A 22,155-nucleotide genomic window follows, 5' to 3' on the forward strand; every position below is an offset into this window, starting at 1 on the left:
AATAATATATATAGATATATACACACACATATATTCTTTATATTTTGTCATAATACGATGGCCACCTTTGTTTTGAAGCAGTTCTCTACTTGGAAGATAAGTAAGTATTCATGATGGTGATTAAGTTAGTGGGAGATCATGTGTGTTGGGACAATTTTTTAATTAGCTCCAGAATAATGTGAACATATCCTCCTATGATCTTACTTATGTTTATCTCTTATTTTTTAAAAAATAAAAAAAGAAAAAGGAAACGGTATCTATCAAATGGGGAATTAGGATTAAGGATTTGAATTACTGATACGGTATCCAATTGTCTTTTATTCAATTGGGTTCCTGATATATATTTAATGAACTGTGTGAGTGTGTGTGTGTGTGTGTGTGTGCGCGCGCGAATTTATTATGTTGTAGGCTTCAGTCGTCTTGCCAACGTGTTAACCACAATCAGCTTCTTGATTGGCCTAGCCTGCTATACAAACAAAAGATCAACTCCTGCACATCTCCTTCCAAATTGAAGATTATTACTATTATTAATTAACCCAATTGAGAAATAAAGTGGGTATCCTTCAAGGATCTCTTAAGGATACTCTTCTCCCTAAGCCTGTTGAGTTGTAAAGTACTTGAAACAACTTTTTAGCATTGAAAAATTGGGGAGGGGGGAAGAACACTTTACCAAGCTGGCTCTAACTTTCTAAACATCCATTACTTATATAGCTCCATACTATTATTATTATTATTATTATTATTATTGTGGCTCTGATTCTCTCAATCTCTGTTTTGCGTGCCAACACAATAATTTTCTTAAACTAGTACTGCTTAGTGGTTTGCTTGCGGCATGTTTCAACTTCATGTGAATCATTAGATCAACCTTAAATAATGATAGTTTCTTTTTTGGTTAATTATATATATGTGTCTTTGTATATGTTTTATTAATCTATGCTAGTTGATAGGAAGGTTATCTTTCTGTTCTTTTCCGACATTAAAGTAACTCTAAATAGTTATTGATAATGTGCGTGTGTGGGTCATTTTAGATTTTTCAAACCAAAATGCATTAAATAATGTTACATCTATGGTATATGTTCATCTAGTGCATTTTAAATTTTTCTTCTAAAATGCTATTCTCAAACAACTTAATTGATCATAGTATAAAACACATTCCCTACCAATTGAACTAATCTTGGTAGATAGATACATATATATGTCCTAATTCGCTATTATGCTTGGACCAATCTTATATATATGTAATCTAGCTTGGATTATATAGCCATATGAAGTAAACTAGACAGAATATGTTTTTTTTTTTTTTTTGAAAATAAATTATGAATATTTTATTAAGCACTTATTTGTTAAAAGAAAAAATACAAATAGAAGTATCGAAACCGTTCTATCTTAGTCCTACACTTGCATAAAAGAAAAAAATTTAAAAAACCGCGATTAAGGTCATTATATGGGATTTGAATTTGTATTTTGAAGTTATAAGCCTTAAAAAAGTACCATGAATCATGATCATCATATGAGATTTGGATTTGATGCAGAGCTTTTACCGTATCAACAACAAAATTTCTTTGACAATTAAGGATAGACCAAACCTATTTAAGAATCTTCTTGTCCAATTTACTTTTAACGATAAATGTTACATATTTGTTGAGGTATGGCTCTGCTCATTCACCAATTTGCCTTAAACTATATGGGGATACTGAAGAGAATTTATGGTGGAGGAAGATGTTTGGATTTGAATCTTTCTGGTTAAGGGAAAATGAGTGCTATGATATCGTGAAAACAACATGGGATATTGAGGGGAACCAATTTTTTATGTGTGTCAAAGAGAAAATTAAAAGATGTATGAAGTAACTGATAGAGTTGAATAAGAACGTTGTAGTACCCTAAATTAATTTTAATTGTATTTAAATTGATGTATGAATATTATTTTTTAATTTTTAAATTTTTTATTTAATGAAAAAATGAAGAAAAATGGGTGGAGAATGAAATTGAAAACAATTTTGGGAAAAATGAGTGAAAATTTGGGTTTTGAGAGTGTTTTTGAAAGAAAAATCAAAAATTGGGAGTCAAAACGTAATTTAAAAAAATTATGACATGTAGGACACCCAATCAGCAACCTCGACGAATCGGAGCATGCCGCATGGTAAGGAATTGCGATATTGGCCGAAAGGGGCCCTAGGTCTGATTCTGAGATTTTTGGGACACGTGCAGGTACCGGTAGCGTGTTTCAGTTTTTCGGAAAAAAAAATTCAGGAAATTTAGGGATAACCCGCAGGCGCTCGGAAAAGCCTATTTCGGGTCCCAAAAACAAGTAAGGATTCCTCACCCTATTCCCTATCACGGTATTAAAGTGTAATAAATGATAAAATGGTATTTCATGAATCAATAGCTGTGTGAAATTGTTTAAGGTTGCTAATGGAGCCCGAGTCTAGTGTATTTGTCAGTCAGTTGTTGTTTGTTCTATTTTACAGTTTTAAATGCAGTATGATGTCTGATGTTTTTATTTCATAGTTTCGTGTGCATGTATCACTGTTTCATTGATTATGGACTGAATGACTGAGAACCCGATGTTGTGTGTTGTCTTGTTGGCGTGAACTACTGGTTTGCATGTTTGTGTGTGACTTGATGATGGTGACTAAAGAAAAAGGGATAAAAGGTTATGTGAATTGGCAAACGGATAATGTAGACAGCCTGACTAGGTATCCTGGGAGATGGTGGACGGACCGGGTCCGTAGGAAACCCTACTGGGAACGTGGTCTCTCATACCGGACGGGGTATGGAGACCTTATATGTTTTGGCGCCCATACCGGACGGGGTATGGGGACAGCCCGTTTCACCCTCATACCGGACGGGGTATTGAGGTTCATGGTTTTGGCGCCCATACCGGACGGGGTATGGGGACGACCCTGGAATCAGGTTATAAATGTTAAGGGTTCACGGGTAACGGGACCCATATGGATCCCCATGAATACTAGTAGGCTGGTAAAGAGGAATTATGTTGTTTAAAGATTGAAATGCAAACGCGTGATAAATGTTGTATTATAAGATCTATGTGATAACGTGATGATGATAATGTGTTGCTTGTGTATTATTTTATGGATCTCACCCAGGTAAATGGAAAGTAAACGTTTTTATGAACAAATGGGTTTATTACAAATTATGCTCCATTGGTCGTTTTTGTTTTCTACCCACCCTTACTCCTGTGGCAGTGAGGTAGAGTGATGTCTTTACTGGGCTAGTGTAGCTCACTCCTTACTTAACCATTTCAGATCAGGAAGACGTGGTTCCCGAGCCCGTTCCGCAGGAAGACAGCGAAGGGGACGCCTAAAGATCCCATAGTTATAATTGTAGTTCTTACTTCCGAGTATTTATTTTAATTAGTTTATTCCCTCATTTGTTGAACACGTTTTGGTATTGCGTAAGGGATGTTAATTACAATGTTTAATACACTTCTGCAAATTCAGATTATTTATCTATATATATGCCTTTCCAATATTAAATTTTTCCGGGGCTGTTACACATGTCCCCCAAAAAACTCCAAATTAGGCCCAGGGCCTCCTCGGCCAATTTTGGAATTCCAGCAAGCGGCGGCAATCCACCTCGGGTTGGCCGTTTTCGGCCGAATTTGGCCAAACTTGCATTGGTTCTAATGATAAAACACACGTAAGGTCCTCGGTGACCGAAAAAATTCAAAAAAATCGAGACTTACTGGCGGCAGAGCTTTCGGGTACGGTGGCTCCTCCGACGCGAGTCGCGATTTGATGTTTTGCTCCGGTCAACCTATAGATGAAAGGACGGTGGTCACAGTGGTGTAAAAATTTCATCGAACGGGAATCGGGAAGGGCCTCATCGGAGGCAAAAATTGAGAAAACCTGTCGTGGCACCGCTGGGCTTCGGGGGTATTTTACGGCCAATTGGCCAGTGGTTTGGCTCTGATTTGTCCACAAGAGGGTTCAGCATCGAAATCCGAGCCAATGGGAGAAATTTTACCTCGTTTGGTGGCCAAAAAGTGCTCCGGTGCGACGGCAATTGGCGGCAGTCGGTTCCTCCGGTGGCTGGGCTGTCTTCTCCGGTAATGACTCTGGCGGCTAGTGTTTGGGGTTGGGTGTGGATGAGATTATTTATAACCTTCTCCTTTTAATCTGAGTCGTCCATCACGATTTAATCTGGACCGTCCGATCGCGATTAAATTAGAAATGAATCTAGACCGTCCATCGCGATGCGATCTAGGTCGTCTGTGCGTGATTCAATCTGGGCCGTCCGCACGCATGCAATCTGGGCCGTCCACGCGCGCGTTTGATCTGAGTCGTCCGTGCGCGCGAGAACGGATCTCAGCCGTCCGATCGCGCGCACGCGGATCGCCCACGTGGCCTTCCCGCGTCAACGTCTTTACCACACGGCGTGTCCTGGTTGGCCGGAGCCGCTGACCGGGCTGCTGATGTGGCTGCTGACGTGGCGTAATTTTTTCTAAATTACGTTTTGACCCCCGATTTCTAATTTTCTTCTCAAAAACACCTCCAGAATCTGAATTTTCACCCCTTTTTTTCAAAATTATTTTCAATTAAACCCCAAAAATAATTTTACCCATTTTTATCATTATTATTATTTTTATTTCTATTAAATTAAATTAAACTAAATTAAAACAATTATATTATTACTTAAATAAATCAATTAAAAAAGTTAAAATAAATTAAAATTATAATAATTCCAATAATAATAATAATAATTAAAATTAGGGTGTTACAATATATGTCATAAATATAAATGGTAGAAGAAGAGATTTTTTATAAGTAATGTTATAAGTTTTATAATTATAATTATATAATTGTATCTTATAATATAAATTAAAAAAAATGAAATAATATGATATATGTAGCAGCCCCGGAAATTTAAAATGGAAATTATATTATAAATATCAAATGCGGAAGCGAAGTCAAAATTTGAATAACATCCCTTACACTAAAAACAAAAACGTGCTCACAAAATATAAAAGATTAAACTACCTAAAGGAGAAACTTGAAAGTAAAAAAACTACGAATGTGACTAGGGAGTCTCTAGGCATCCCCTTCGTCGTCTTCCTGCGGAACGGGCTCGGGAACCATGTCTTCTTGATCTGAAATAATTAAATAAGGAATGAGCTACACTAGCCCAGTAAGGACATCACGATATCTCACCGTCACGGAGGTAAAGGTGGGTAGAAAACACAAAAGACCAATGGAGCATGATTTACGACAAATCCTTTTATTAATAATAAAACCTTTACCATCCACTTACCTCGGTGGAATTTATAAAACAATATACGAAAGCAATAACATTATCATAATCATGGAATCATATAAACTGTAAAACATAACACTTATCACGCATTTTGTAATTCAATCATTATACAACATATCTTTTCCTCATTTACCAGCCTACTAGTATCCGTGGGGGTCCATAGGGATCCCGCTACCCGTTAACCTTTAACATTCGTCATCAGATTCCAGGGCCGTCCCCATACCCAGTCCGGTATGGGCGCCAAAACCATAAACCTCAATACCCCGTCCGGTATGAGGGTGAAACGGGCCGTCCCCATACCCCGTCCGGTATGGGCACCAAAACCATAAACCTCAATACCCCGTCTGGTATGAGGGTGAAACAGGCCGTCCCCATACCCCGTCCGGTATGGGCGCCAAAACTATAAACCTCAATACCCCGTTCGGTATGAGGGTGAAACGGGCCGTCCCCATACCCCATCCGGTATGGGCGCCAAAACACATAAGATCTCCATACCCCGTCCGGTATGTGAGACCACAATCCCGGTAGGGTTCCCTACGGACCCGGTCCGTCCACCATCTCCCAGGATATCTAGTCAGGCTGACCACATTATATCATTATCAGTTTACATAACCCTTTATTCCCTTTTTTTCTCAGTCAGCATCATCAATTCACACAAACAAGCAAAAACAGTAATTCATGTCGAACAAGACAACATGAGCATCAATATCCCGGTCATTCAATCCATAATCAATAAAACAGTAAAATATGCACACGAAACTATAAAATAAAAATATCGAACCTCATGCTGTATTTAAAACTGTAAAACAGGCCAAATAACAGTTAACCGACAAATACACTAGTCTTGGGCTCCACTAGCGACCTTAAGCAATTTCACACATTCGTTGATTCATGAAATACCGTTTTATCATTTATTGAACTTTAAAACCGTGATAGGAAATAGGGTGAGGGGTCCTTACACGTTTCGGGGTCCGAACACGGCTTCACAGTGCGCCTACAAGCTGTCCCTAATTTTTCCTGAATTTTTCTCGGGGAACTGAAACGCACTACTGGTACCTGCACGTGTTCCAAAAAAATCCCAAATTAGGCCCAGGGCCCCTTTCGGCCAATATCGCAACTCCGGCACGGCGGCTCCACCGTGCTCCGGCGACGGCACCGCCGCTGGCGGCGGCGATTCGCCTCGGGTTGGCTATTTTCGGCCGTTTCCGGCCGAATTCGGCCACACTCGCATCGGTCCCTGCGAGAAAACAACCCTAGGGCCCTCGGGGGGCCAAAAAATCACGAAAAAACGGAGCTTACCGGCGGCGGCGCTCTCGGGTGCGGCGGCTCTCCGGCGAGGTTCGTGTTTTGGTGATTCGACTCCAGTCAACCTGTAGAGAAAAGAATGGTGATCACGGTGATATAAAAATTGCATCAAACGGAGGCCGGGAAGGGCCTCATCGGAGGCAAATACCGAGAAGGGGCGCGGCGGCGCCGCTGGGCTTCGGCCGTGTATTCCGGCCGTTTGGCCGGGATTTTGGCTCTGATTTGGCCACAGGAGGAATCAGCGTGGAAAAATGAGTCGGGGGTACGAAATTTACCTCGATCGGCGGTCGGAAATTTCCCCGGTGCGGCGACGGGTGGCGGCGGCCGGCTTCTGGTTCGTCTTCTCCGGCGAGCGGCAGGCGGCTAGGGTTTGTGGTCTGGTGTGGGGGTTTTATTTATAACCCTTTGCCTTTTGATCTCAGCCGTCCATTTTGTTTTAATCTGGACCGTCCGTTTTTGATTGAATCTGGGCCGTCCGTGCGATTGCATCTGGGCCGTCCAATCGCACGCTTGATCTGGGCCGTCCGATCGCGCCTACGCGGATCGCCAACGTGGCCCGTTCCAGAACGACGTGGTCTTGCCACGTGGCAGGTCCCAGTTGGCCGGGACTGCTGACCGGGCCTGCTGACGTGGCTGCCGACGTGGCTTTTTTTTTTCTTTTTTTTCGGCCCCTTTCCGGGTGCTACAATATATATATATATATATATATATATATGTACATAATAATAAATGAGTATGTGTTGTATGTATATAAATATATAAGCATATGTATGTGTGTGTGTGTATATATATATATGGGAGAAGAACAAAAAAATTAAAATTTAATTAAGAATTAGGTTAATTATGATAGTTAGGAGAGGTGAATTTAATTGAATACGAAATTAAGGAGAATTAAATTTGATTGAATAAATAATTAAAAAGAATTAAATTTGATTCGCTAAGTAATTGATAAATATATTAATTTAGCCATAATCTATAATACTTAAGGTAAAGATAATTCAAAATACTAAAAGAAATAAATTTTGAAAATCATTTTGATTTAATAAATATGTAAATAAATTAATAAATTTTGTTTTGAATATAATAGATCATATAAGAAAATAACTTAAGAAAATAGGAAAAGAATATTTATAATAATTTCTTTTAGAATTGAATGAATAATAGATAAAATAAATTAGAAATAAATTATTAATTAATTTAAGCAAGATTAATATAAAATGATAAGAAAATATTATTTACGAAATTATGTAATTAATCAAATAAATAAAATAAAGAAAAATTAAATGAATGATCGCTTTAATATCTTGAATAGTTGTAGAAACGAGATAGGCATGCAATATGATTGCATGAATGTAACGGCCCCGGAAATTAAAAGAAAATGTATATATATAAATTCTAAGTGCGGAAGCGAAATAAAATATTATGATTAACATCCCTTACACAATAACCAAAATGTATTAAACGTATGAAAAAATAAGCTAACTAAAGTAAATATTAGAAATGAATACTATAAAGAAAACTATAAAATCTTTAGGCATCTACTCGCTGTCTTCCTGCGAAACGGGCTCGGAAACTAAGTCCTCCTGATATGAAATGGTTAAGTAAGGAATGAGCTACACTAGCCCAGTAAAGATGTCACACTATCTCTCTGTCACAGAGATAAAGGTTGGTAGAAAACAAAAACGACCAATGGAGCATAATTTATAACAAATTTATTTATCAATAATAAAACCTTTTACTGTCCACTTACCTCGGTAAGATTCATGAAAACAACTTATGAAAATAATAACATTATAATATCATAAAATCATACACACTCCGTAACATAACACATGTCATACTTTTAATATTTTAATCATCAAGCAATAAATTTCCTTTTTTACCAGCCTACCAGTATTCATGGGGGTCTATAGGGGTCCCTGCTACACGTAAATCATTCACCTTAATAACTTAACTCTAGGGCCGTCCCCATACCCCGTCTGGTATGGGCGCCAAAACCATAAACCTCAATACCCCGTCCGGTATAAGGGTGAAGCGGGTCGTCCCTATACCCCGTCCGGTATGAGTGCCAAAACATTTAAAGTCTTCATACCCCATCCGGTATGAGAAACAACGTTCCCGGTAGGGTTCCCTATGGACCCGGTCCGTCCACCATCTCCCAGGATATCTAGTGAAGCTGTCAACTTATCTATTTATCAACTCACAAACCTTTTCTATTTTTCCTTAGTTTTATGTTCCTCACATAATCATGAATATTTAAACCAGTAACGAGCATCCAACAAAGCAGGTATATCATCGGATTCACAAAATCAAGCCATAATGAAGTAAACAGTGATTCATGCATTCAAAACCATAAAATAAATATATCAGATACCATAATGTATTTAAAACTGTAAAATAACTCAAACAGCAACTGACCGAAAATATATCAGATTCGAGCTTCATTAGTAACCTTAATTAATTATACATATCTATTAATTCATAAAATACTGTTTTATCATTTATTAAGCTTTAATGCCGTGATAGGATATAAGGTGAGAGATCCTTACTTGATTCGAAGTCTAAAATCGATTTTTCATTGTGCCTACGGGTAGTCCCTAGATTCCCTAATTTTTTTTTCAGGAACTGAAACACACTTCCAGTACCTATACATATCCCCAAAAAATTCCAAATCAGACCTAGGGCCTCCTCGGCCAATTTCTAAATTCCGGCACGGCGGCTCTCCCATGCTCCGGCGACGGCGCTGCCGCCCACGACGGTGATCCACCTCGGGTTGGCTATTTTCAGCCGTTTTGGGCCGAATTCAGCCAAACTAGCACCAGTTCATGCGAGAAAACACACGAAGGGCCCTCGGTGGGCCAAAAAAATACAGAAAACCGAGACTTACCGACGGCGGAGCTCTCGGGTACGGAGGCTCCTCTGGCGCGAGTCACGATTTGGTGTTTTGCTCCGGTCAACCTTTAGAGGAAAGGACGGTGGTCACAGTTGTGTAAAAATTACATTGAACGGGAATGGGAAGGGCCTCATCAGAGATAAAAACTGAGAAAACCTGCGGTGGCGCTGTTGGGCTTCGGCAGTATTTTTCGGTCAATTGGCTAGTGATTTGGCTCTCATTTGGTCACAGGGGGGTTCAGTATCGAAATCCAAGCCAAGAGGAGAAATTTTACCTCGTTTGGCGGCCGGAAAGTGCTCCGGCGCGGCGGCGAGTGGCGGCGGTCGGTTCCTCCGGTGGCTGGCTGTCTTCTCCTGCGAGGGCTCTAGCGGCTAGAGTTAGGGTTGGGTGTGGATGAGATTATTTATAACCTTCCCTTTTTAATCTGAGCTGTCCATCACGATTTAATCTGGACCGTCCGATCATGATTAAATTAGAAATGAATTTGGGCCGTCCATCGCGATGCGATCTGGGCCGTCCGTGCATGATTCAATCTGGACCGTCCGCACACGTGCAATCTGGGCCATCTGCGCGCGCGTTTGATCTGGGTCGTCTATGTGCGCGGGAACGGATCTCAGCCGTCCGATCGCGCGCACGCAGATCGCCCACGTGGCCTCCCTGCGTCAGCGTCTCTGCCACGCGACGTGTCCTGGTTGGCCGGAGCTGCTGACTGGGCTGCTACATGGCTGCTGACGTGGCACAATTTTTTTAAATTACGTTTTGACCCCCGGTTTCTGATTTTCTTTTCAAAAATACCCTCAGAATCCGAATTTTCACCCATTTTTCCCAAAATTATTTTCAATTAAACCCCAAAAATAATTTAACCCATTTTTATCATTTTTATTATTTTTATTTCCATTAAGTTAAATTAAACTAAATTAAAACAATTATATTATTACTTAAATAAATCAATTAAAAAATTTAATAAAATAAAATTATAATAATTCCAATAATAATAATAATAATAATATTAGGGTGTTACAATGAAACTCTTGGGTTCATCGCTAACCTGAGAAGGTTTAGTGGTTGTGCATGTTTCTATTAATATTTGGATGGTGTTTGGAACTCAAATCAAAATCTTTTACCTCTGAAGTCTGTAAGTATATCTGGTAGCTATCCCGAAGCCATATTCGGGAATCGGAATTGATAATCCAATTAGTGGAAGAAATTAAAAAATGGTGATACTGAATGTTTTAATTTATTATTTGCTTATTGATTGATTGTTGAATGAAGATTGCATGTTTTAAATACTGTATGATGGTTGATGGTATGATGAGTTGAATAGTCTTAGTAGAATATTAATAATAGTGCAGATTCACCAATAAGATCATGAACACATAAAATAACTCTCACAAATAAAATAAGATCAACAAAAAGAAATGCAAATTCTTAAATAAAATTAGGGATTCTAAATAAAATTAGAGATTCTAAATAAAACTAATAAAATTAAAAATAATACAAGTATTAAAACATAAATAATAAACAAAATGATAACTAAATAAATTATAATAAACAGGCAAGTGTAGGATTAAGGGAAGTTAGCAAGTTCTATATGGATAGAAAAAAGACAAACTAGAAGATTTAGAATAGTGTGAGATATAGAGTAAGGTTAACTAAAAAAGCGTACAAAATTTTTAGATAACATAATTAGTCTGTTAGAAAAAATAAAAATATCAATCTTAACTAGAGTAGGAGGAAAAAGAAAAAAAAAACAAAAGCTTGGAAGAAATGAAAATGTAGAGTTAACCCATTTAATAATGGTGTGGTCGAAATTCAGCATTGTGGTGAACCCTATCTTTGGGTGGATGGAGATCCTTCTAGATGTGATTGGAGTGTGTGTTATATTCTGGCTCATACCAGACAGGGTGTGGGGACTGCCCGTAATTGAGAATATTAAAAGAAAATGTTCACGCTTAACAGAGACATCCTTATGAACCCCTTATGGATACCAGTAGACTGGTGGAAAAAAGGACAATTGTTGTTTGATGATTTGAATGTGAAAGTATAATATGTGCTATGTTGCTAATTATATATGGAATCAAGATATATATAATATTATTATTTTCTATAGTTTTTTTTTTATAAATCTCACTATGGTAAGTGGACGGTAAATGATTTTACCATTAATAAATGAATTTACTTAATTTAGTGCTCTATTAATTGTTTTTTATTTTTTTCTACCAACCTTCATTTCTGTGTCGGTAATATAGTGTGATATTCTTACTGCGCTAGTGTAACTCATCCCTTATTTAACCATTTCAGATCAAGAGGACCAAGCTCCAGAGCCTGATCCGCAAGAGAGTTGCGAGTAGAATGCTAGTTTTCTTTATTTTCCGTTCATTTCCTTATTTCTTTGTATTTTCTTCAAAATGGTGAATTCCGTAACATTAATTGGTACTTTAAGTTATTGTGTAAGGAATATAAACCTTGAAAATTTATTTCGCTTCCGCACTTTAATTATCATTTACTTCTTTTGGATATTTCCGGAGTCATTACAGTTGGTATCAGAGTCACGTTTCTCGGACTCATTTCTTACACAAAACCTTTAGGAAACACCGAAAACAATGAATTATCACTCAACATTTTCTTGTGAAATGCAGGTACAGATAGATGAGGAGAGGAAGACCCTTATTAAACTAAGCAGTCCAAGAGAGTTCGCTTAGAGAAGATGTTGACTGGTTATTTGAGATGATGGAAAGACTTACTACTGCCTAGCAAGCCCAGGAGGAAAGGGGGGAGCTACCTGACCCTCCCCTGTTGCCACAGATTGAGTCATCCCTACAGCGAAAAGATCCCAAGGCACCCCGATATGACCTTGCTCTTCCACAGTATCACCCGATACCACCACAGTATGATCTGGTACCCTAACTACCACGTTACTCGGCACCACCACAATACAATTCGGTGCTTGCACCGTATCATCAAGTACCACTGCAGGGCCATCCAGTCCATTTTCAGCCTAGCCAAGTCCCTCATCCACGGGACCCAGCTCCTCTCATGATGGACCCAGCCTACATAGAAAGGTATAAAAGACTAAATTCTTCTACTTTTGTAGGAAGATCCTCCTTTGAAGAGGCCGAGGAACTAGAACCAGATCAGACCTCCTATCTAGGACAAAGCTTACAATCTCACTCAGCATGATACAGAAGCAACCCCGGACGTGATACAGGGTATGTACACTATATATAACCATCTTACTCATGTCTTGATTGATATTGGTGCATCACATTCATTTGTTTCACATGTTTTTGCATTAAAATTAGATGTATCACCTGAAAAACTTGATTCTGTGTTGTTTATGTCTACTCCTGGGAGTAGAACATTATTGGGGGAGGTTGTATACATGGCTTGTGTCATAAATATAGCAGACAGAAAATTGAGTATAGACCTAATAGAAATTGACATGAGATACTTTGACATAATTTTAGGAATAAAGTGGCTAGCGATGTATCACACTACTGTAAATTATTTTAGCAAGAAAGTTGTATTCAACCCTCCTAATGAGAAGTCATTTATAAATTAATAAAATCGTTTAATATTTGTTCCCTCATGGCAAATTTTCTTATTATCAAGTACTTTAACCCAGCTGTTTTCTCTAATTAGGCAAACCTAAGAAAAAAATTTGTATTCAATAGATTCCGGTAGTTCGAGACTTTCCAGATGTATTTTTGGATGAACTACCTAGACTGCCTGTGGATAGGGAAGTCAAATTCACCATAGACTTTCAGTCAGGCACCCAACGTATTTCGGTGGCTTCTTATCGCATTAGCCGCATTGAGATGGATGAACTGAGGAAACAGATAACAGAATTGTAGGACAGTGGATTTATCCGACATAGCGTGTCTCCTTCGGGTATCGGAGTCACATTTGCAAGAAAGGGAGATAGAACGTTGAGGTTATGTATTGATTACAGATGTCTGAACATGATCACGATCAAGAACAAGTATCACCTCCCCAGGATCGATGACCTCTTTGATCAGTTGTAGGGTGCCCAGGTCTTCTCTAAAATAGACCTGCTTCAGGTTATCATCAGGTAAAAATCAGGGCAGAAGATATTCCTAAAATAGCCTTTCGAACCAGGTATGGACACTATGAGTTCCTGGTCATGCCATTTGGACTAACCAATGCCCCAATCATCTTTATGGATTTGATGAATAAAGTTTTCAAACAATTCCTGTATCAGTTTGTCATTGTGTTCATCGATGATATCTTGGTCTATTCAAAGAGCAGAGAAGAACATACTCACCATTCGACTCAGATTTTGTAGGTTCTTAAGGAGAAGAAACTGTATGCAAAGTTGAGTAAGTGTGAGTTCTGGCTTGAACAGATTACCTTCGTAGGACACATCATATCTAAGGATAGAGTATCAGTGAACTCCGAAAAAATTGAAGCAGTGCTCGAATGGAAAAACTTAACCTCGATTAAGGAGATCCGTAGCTTTTTAGGGATGGCAGAGTATTACCGTAAGTTTGTGGAATGGTTTTCTAGTCTAGTTGCTCCTCTGACTCGGCTCACAAAGAAGAATGTCAAGTTTGAGTGGGACGAGGACTGTGAAAGAAGTTTTTCAGAACTAAAGAAGCAGCTGACTACTATACCTGTGTTGGCCTTACCGAGTGGATCGGGTAGATATATAGTTTACAGTGATACTTCCTACTTAGGTTTGGGTTGTATTTTGATACAGCATGAGAAGGTCATAACCTATGGGTCCAGACAGTTGAAGAGTCATGAGAAAAACTATCACACCCATGACTTAGAACTTATCGCAATCATCCACGCCTTAAAGACTTGGCACTATTATTTGTCTGGGGAGACCTTTCAGATCTATACCGATCACAAGAGTTTGAAATACATATTCACTCAAAAGGATCTCAACATGCGTTAGAGAAGGTGGATAGAACTTTTCAAGTACTATGATTGCGACATCTTATATCACCCAGGAAAGGGTAACGTGGTAGTCGACGCAGTCAGTAGGAAAAGTGCAGGTACATTAGCCCATTTGATGGTTTTAGAATGCAGGCAAATAGGGGCCGCGCAACAGGTACGATTCAGGACCTGAAGAGAGTCATATATTTGGGCCACCTGACTGTTCAGCCTAAGTTAATCCAAAGAATAAGGGAAGCTTAACCCGTCGATCCCACCCTAGCAATCCTCAAGAAAGATATAGAACAGAGAGTTAACTTAGAATTCCGAATCTCTGCCGAAGGGTTGCTCGGATTCCAGAACAGAGTGTGTGTTATAGGTGACAGTGAGTTAAAAATGGACATTATGATATAGCCCCATACCTCAAAGTTTGTTATGCATCCCGGAAGTACTAAGATGTACCAAAGTATGCAACCTCGATTTTGGTGGAACGGGATGAAAAGAGATATAACTGACTTTGTTTCTAAGTATTTGGTATGTTAGCGGGTTAAGGCAGTGCATCAACGCCCAGGTAGGCTACTTCAGCCATTACCAATTCTGGAGTGGAAATGAGAACATATCACCATGGACTTCGTGACAAAATTACCTAAGGCACAGTCAGGACATGATGCCATCAAGGTAATTGTTGACCGGCTTACCAAGTCCTCCCTCTTCTTGGCTATTAGAATGACCGATCCCTTAGACAAGTTGGCAAGAATATATATCCAGAAAATAGTCAGATTACGTGAAGTGTCAGTGATAGTAGTGTCCGACAGGGACCCCAGGTTCACTTCTCGATTTTGGTCTAGCCTTCAGCCAGCCATGGGGGCGAAACTGTCCCTTAGTATTGCATTCCACCCTCAGACCAATGAACAATCAGAAAGGACAATCCACACACTTGAGAATATGCTCCGAGTTTGTGTTCTTGACTTCGGGGGCCATTGAGATGACCATCTACCCCTGATAGAGTTCGCCTATAACAACAGCTACCAAGCAAGTATTGGCATGGCTCTGTATGAGGCGTTGTATGGTCGCTCAAGCAGGTCGCCGATATGTTGGAAAGAAGTGGGTGATAGAAAATTGTTCGGCTTAGATCTTATAGAGGAGACTACAGCTAAAATAGTTAAGATCAAGAAGAATATTCAGACGACTCAAAGCAGGCAGAAGAGTTATGCAGACACCCGGATGAAGGACTTGGAATTTGAAAAAGACGATCGGATGTTCCTTAAGGTCACTCATTTCAAGAGAATCAATAGGTTCGGCAAGAGAAGAAAATTGAATCCCTGATTTATTGGATCATTTGAAATCTTAAACAGAATTGGTACCGCTGCCTACAGACTAACAATGCCTCTAGAACTTTGCAGGGTCAATAATGTGTTTCGTGTGTCCATGCTACGCAAGTACAACCCGGACTCTTCTCACGTCTTGGCCCACGAGCCTCTTTCACTCTAGGAGGATCTGTCTTACAAAGAAATATCGGTCGACATTGTGGACTAAAAGAGCAGATTACTCCGTAACCGAAAAATTCTCTTTATTAAGGTCTTATGGCAGAATCACACACCGAGAGAGGCCACATGGGAGCTAGAATAAGACTTTAAAGCCAAATATCCCAGCTGTTTGATTGAGAGTGAGAGAGACAAATTTAAGGGACCAAATTTCTTTTAAGGGGGGGAGAGTTGTAATACCCTAAATTAATTTTTAATGTAATTTAGGATCTAATTATAAATATAATTTCTTAATTTTTTAATTTTTTAATCTTAATTTAGAGTAAATGAAGTAAAATTGATGGAGGATTAAATTGAAAATAGTTTTGGAGAAAATGGGTGAAAATTTGGGGTTTAGGGATATTTTTGAAAGAAAAATCAGAAACTGAATGTCAAAATACAATTTAGAAAAATTTCGCCACGTAGAATATCTGGTTAGCAATCCTGACGAATCAGGACGCACCGCGTGACAGTGGACACTGACACGGTGCAACGCGGGAGGCCATGCGGGCGATCCGCGTGCCCGCGATCGAACGACTCAGATCCATTCTCGTGCGAACGAACGGTCCAGATGCGTTCCCTCCCTAAACGCGATCGAACGGTCAGATTTAAACGTGATCGGACGGTCCAGATTAGATCGCGATGAACGACCTAGATTAGATCACATTAAACAGTCCAAATTCACTCCTTATTTAATCGCGATAGGACGATCCATATCAAACGCGATGGACGGTCCAAATCAAAAGTGGATAGATAGAAATAACCTCCACACCAAACCCTAACCTTAGCCGTCAAACCCCCTCGCTGGAGAAGAAGACCAAGCCGCCGGGAAGGAGATCACTGTCACCCCCCGCCGTGCCAAAGGCCTTTCTAACCGCCAAAAGAGGTGAAAATTTTCTCCCTTGCTCAGAATTTAATTTTAAACACACTCATGGTTAAATCGGAGTAAAAGGACCGGCTAATTGGCCGAAAAATGTGGGCAAAGCCCGACTGTGCCACTACAGAGAATTTTGCAAAACGCCTCCGATGAGGCCTTTTTCGATTCCCGTTCTGCGTAATTTTTCTATTGTTGTGATCATCGTTTCTTTTTCTACAGGTTGACCAGAGAAAAATACTCAACTACAATGTGAGTCGGAGGAGCTGCCACACCGGAGAGCCCCACCGTCGGTGAGTTTTTATTTTTACTATTTTTTCGGCCAACTAAGGCCCTTCAACATATTTTCTTGCAGGGATTGATGCAAAATTGGCCGAATCTGGCCAAAAATGGTCGAAAATAGTCGACTCGAGGTAGACCACTGTCGGAGCACGATGGAGCTCGTGCCGGAATTCTAAAATTGGCCAAAATAGGCCCTGAGACTGATTTAGAATTTGTTTGGGACATTTGTAGGTACTTATTGCACGTTTTGATTTTCGAAAAAAAAAATTCAGAAAATCCGAATACCGCCAGTGGGCATAACCTAAAGTTTAGTCTTTTGGGTATCAAATTGAATAAGAATCCATCACTCTATTCTCTGTTATAGAATTGAAGTCTAATTAACAATAAATACGATATTTTGTACAATTTAGAAAATGTTCATGATTACTTAAGGATTGCTAATGGAGCCAGAACCGGAAACTATTCTCTATTGATTTCTGTTGATTGTTTTTATAGTTTAAATGCATAATAGTGCCTTATTGATTTATTTATTAGTTTTGAATGTATGTATTGTTGTTTTATGTGTTCACGGTTGAATTGAAAAAATAGAAATTAAAGGTAAATAGAAAACTTGTGTGATTAAGTGACTGGATGAAACAACAGCCTTATTGGACATCCTAGGAGATGGTGGACGAACCGGGTACATAGAGAACCTTACCGTGAACCCCCATACCGGACGAGACATAGAGACTTGGTAACTTGGCACTCATACCGGATGGGGTATGGGGACGGCCCGTTTCACCCTCATACCAGACGAGATATTGAGATTTAATAATTTGGTGCTCATACCGGACGAAGTATGGGGACAGCCCGTAATTGAGAATGTTAAAAGAAAAGGTTCACGCATAGCGGAGACATCCCTATGAACCCCCATGGATACCAGCAGGCTAGTGAAAAAATGGGCAATTATTGTTTGATGATTTGAATGTGAAAGTATAATATGTGCTATGTTGCCAATTATATACGAAATCATGATATATATAATGTTATTATTTTCTATAAGTTATTTTCTATAAATCTCACTACAGTAAGTAAACGGTAAATGGTTTTACCATTGATAAATGAATTTGCTTAATTTAGTACTCCATTAGTTTTTTTTTATTTTTTTCTGCTAACCTTCAATTCTATATCGGTGATATAGTGTGATATTCTTACTGGGCTAGTATAGCTCATCCCTTATTTAATAATTTCAGATCAAGATGATCAGGATCCAGAGCCTGATCTGTAAGAGGGTTGCGAGTAGAATGCTAGTTTTCTTTATTTTCCGTTCATTTCCTTTTTTTTTTTTTTGCATTTTCTTTAAAATGGTGAATTTCGTAACACTAATTGGTACTTTAAGTTATTATGTAAGGAATGTAAAATTTGAACATTTATTTCGTTTCCGTACTTTAATTATCATTTACTTCTTTTGGATATTTCCAGAGTCGTTATAGTATTCAAGCCACTCCATATGGCGCATGATATTTTCTCATATGAACGGAAACATGTCACTATCTTTAAGTTAAGATACACAAGAAGGTTGTTTACCTTTTTCTCATTTTGTAAGTACAATAGAAAAAGGATGAGAATAGACTGTTTTGAAGTTTCTGAACAGATAAAGGACAAGATTGTTGCATGTGAGATCATGGAAGGGAGATTGAATTAAAAGATACAACTTATCTATTCATCTTTCTCTTTTTTTTTTATTTTCATTTATTTAATATAATTGTTATCATTATTTGGTGGAAGAAATTCTTGACATGACATTATGCTGAAATGCTTTTTCTTATGTGGCTACTGGTTTTGCCATACGCATACAGTGTTTATGTAATTTTTTTTATATAAATGTTGAACTATTAAATGTTTAAGAATGGGCAATGTTCTAAAAGAACTTATTCTATATGCTCGAAAACTTACCCACTTATTAGTGAAACAAGAAATATGTCAACATTTTATTTGAGTTTGGCTCAAACTTCACATAAATCTTATACCGTGGACTTAAAAGTCTACCTATGTATTAATATATAAATATATCTACATAAAAAATGTAGATAAAAACATCTAGTTATTAAGTGGCACTTATTTTTTTTGTTATAAATCGTATAAAAGCAAAATATTGCATCAACAATTCTACTGGTTCTGACATTTTCCTAAAGGCAATTTGATTTCTCCTTCTTGCTCTACTATTTAAGATATTAGAAATCAACTCTACTATTGGGATAGCTAGAAATTAGAGATTTATATCAAAGTTATTCTAAAGTATGATATATTTATTGCTAAAAATTAAATTGAAGTATGTTAGAAATTATTTGTTCTCGTTGATTTTATTGTTTTAACAAACTTAATAAGATTCATCACGATGTGAATCTTGTGTTCTTTTTCTCAATTTATTTTTTTTCTTTTCACTGATATCAATTTTTGTTATTTGTATTTTTTTTAAAAAAAGTGAGTTTTTATGCGATGGGTTCTTCCGGGCTAGGGAAGATGGGAAAATAAATAAACTGCATCATTGTTTGCAACTCCTCAAAGACGATGCTTTTAACAATTCTTCGTGGAATAAAAAATTGTTAATTTGGTTTTATAGCCGTTGATTGTAGCTGGATGATAAAATACTGAGTGTTAGTAAAAATGAACCAATTACTATAAATTCTAGACTATGATAGTTTTAATATTTTTTATCTAATACATTATCAATCTTTATCTCTTCTTATATAGGAATACTAACTTCTTTTATTTGTTTAGGTTTTTGAAGCATTATGGAGCTCAAGTTATACATTTCAGGTTATGAGTTGAAATTTTTATATAAATATAATTATACTTTAATTTCAATTAAAAATATTTTTAATACTTTGATGTGTGAGTTTACTTTATTAATATGATGAACGCTTACTAATATTATAAATTTACTTATTTAATTATGTTTTTAATTTTATGAATATTTATAATTTAATTAGTAGTATAAATTTAGTAGTCAAATTTAATGTGACAGACAGTAGGAATGAATCTGTTGATCAAATTTAAAAAATTATTTTAAAATTTTATCAAATAAAATATAAAATAAAATGTTAAAATTAACGTATCAAATTTATTGAATTTTCGGATTCATCAGTAATCTTTGTAAATGGTTTATTTTTTTCACTCAGAGGATATATGAAGTCAATATTGTCGCAACAATATGCAAGGGTCATTTAAAGAATTCCAGCCTTTCATGATTCACAAGAGCTTTATTAATATCAGTTTTCAATTAAACACGCAAATCTTTCACAACTATCTCATTTGATTTACTTTATATTTATAACGGAAAATACAATTTTATAATTACAATATTATATATAAATTACAACGTTTGAATATATCAAACAAGATCTTGGCAGCTGATAAAGCACCCACTACTTAGTTCTTTCCCCCTTAAATCTCCTTTTCTCCTTGCATAATAACAACTTCCTCGAAAGCAAGACCCACCTTCCCTTCCAATTTACATATATATATATATATATATATAGTCCTCTATATAACCCATCAACCCCAAGACTCAATTCACAAACAGAAGTTCAGTTAACGGTACTCAAAACCTCAACCAATATTCTCATCTTCAAATCTTTCCAAATGGGTTCTGTTGATCATCTTCTTTACTTTCCATGTCTTAGTTGTGAACTGAATATTATACAAGCAAGAAACATAGAGCTCAAGTCCTCACATGGAGGAAACCTGTTTGTCAGATACTATCTTTCTACGGGAAACAATAACAACAGAATTCAGCTTAACAGCCAAGAAGTTCCCTGCTCAAAGTCCATCTGGAACGAGCGTTTCTCACTGGAATGTCAGGGGACTGAAGATGCCATTAACAAACTGAAGCAAGACACGATTACTTTGGAGCTCCGGTGGAGGAAAACAGTGCCGGTCTTGGGGAAGTTGGGGAAGTCAAGGGTGCTGGCCAGAGCTGAGATTCCATGGAGAATGGTTCTGGAGTCGCAGAATATGGAAATGGCGGAGAGGTGGGTGGTGATGGTGGCGATTGATGACCGGATTCTTAAAGGCGGGAAACCTCCTTTGCTGCAGATAGCAGTGAAAGTTGAAGAGAAGATGGTGGAAAGTGCAGAGAAGAAGAAAAAGAATAAGAGATATGATGAGGGTGAGTGTGGATGCAGAGATGGTGATAGGTGCAGTTGTGCAGAGTATGAATTATTTGCGTTAATGGAAGCTATGAACACACTTTAGGGAGAATGAATATATGTATACTATATACATATATTCTGCTGGGAAAGACCACTAACACTTGATATTGTTCGTTCCATTATATTTTTTGTGTTTGTTTCTTTGTCTTTATTGAGAAAATGTAGAGATATGAGCATTCCAGTTTTGACCACTTTAACAATTGAATTTAAATAACTTGGAGATGTATCTATTGATCTTTCAATTTTTTTCTTTAGCGTAATTGAGTCTTTAATTTTAAAAAAGAAATAAACACGTACACCACTATATTAAAAGTTAACTATTCTTTTAAATTTTAATTACTATTTTGACGAAATTATCAATTAATATTCAAATTTTAATATTTGTTACAATTTAATCCTCATTTTTATTATAATTTGATCTCTACGTTTTTCATTTATTTCAAACACCTAGTACCTAATCTTTAACAAAAAAAGATTAATTTGCTTGGATACAAAAAGTATTTTTGCATCGAAACAAGTTTCAACATTTGACTTATATAAAAGATGTAAAAGTTGTCTTGTTTGGGAATAAAGAAAAAAATGCCAAATTAAAAAGTACTAAATTAAACCCTAATAATCGGGTTTTTTTTTCCTCTTCTTTTATTCAATTCATCTTGAACTCTCTAATCAGATTTATTGTCATTCTAAAAATACTAATATGAGATTATCATTTAAACAATACGAACATGTTCTATTTTTTCCTAACACATAAGAAAATGTTTGTCAATATTGCATGATCCTCGAGTGTGTGTGTGCCTAAAAATTTTTTATTTCTTTCTTTAAATTCCCAAAAAAAGTTTTAACAGTAATCTTAAATAAAAGAGAGCGCAGAGATAATTTATGAATAAAAATAATGAAGTATATAAAAAATAT

General features: G+C 37.4%; 1 protein-coding gene across 1 annotated transcript; it reads left to right on the forward strand.

Annotated features, from left to right (window-relative positions):
• The first annotated feature begins 20,565 nt into the window (after positions 1-20,565).
• LOC110806507 (uncharacterized) lies at positions 20,566-21,503 on the forward strand. Its single transcript, XM_022031399.2, has one exon. The coding sequence runs from the start codon at positions 20,675-20,677 to the stop codon at positions 21,284-21,286; it is 612 nt and encodes a 203-aa protein (XP_021887091.2). The 5' UTR covers positions 20,566-20,674; the 3' UTR covers positions 21,287-21,503.
• The last annotated feature ends 652 nt before the right edge of the window (positions 21,504-22,155 follow it).

This window comes from Carica papaya, chromosome 6 (genome assembly GCF_054855325.1).
Source record: "Carica papaya isolate Zhongbai chromosome 6, ASM5485532v1, whole genome shotgun sequence".
Lineage (NCBI taxonomy): Eukaryota > Viridiplantae > Streptophyta > Magnoliopsida > Brassicales > Caricaceae > Carica > Carica papaya.

Excerpts from the sequence above, each read along its gene's own strand:
- LOC110806507 (XM_022031399.2), top strand. The coding sequence starts at position 20,675 with ATGGGTTCTGTTGATCATCTTCTTTACTTTCCATGTCTTAGTTGTGAA.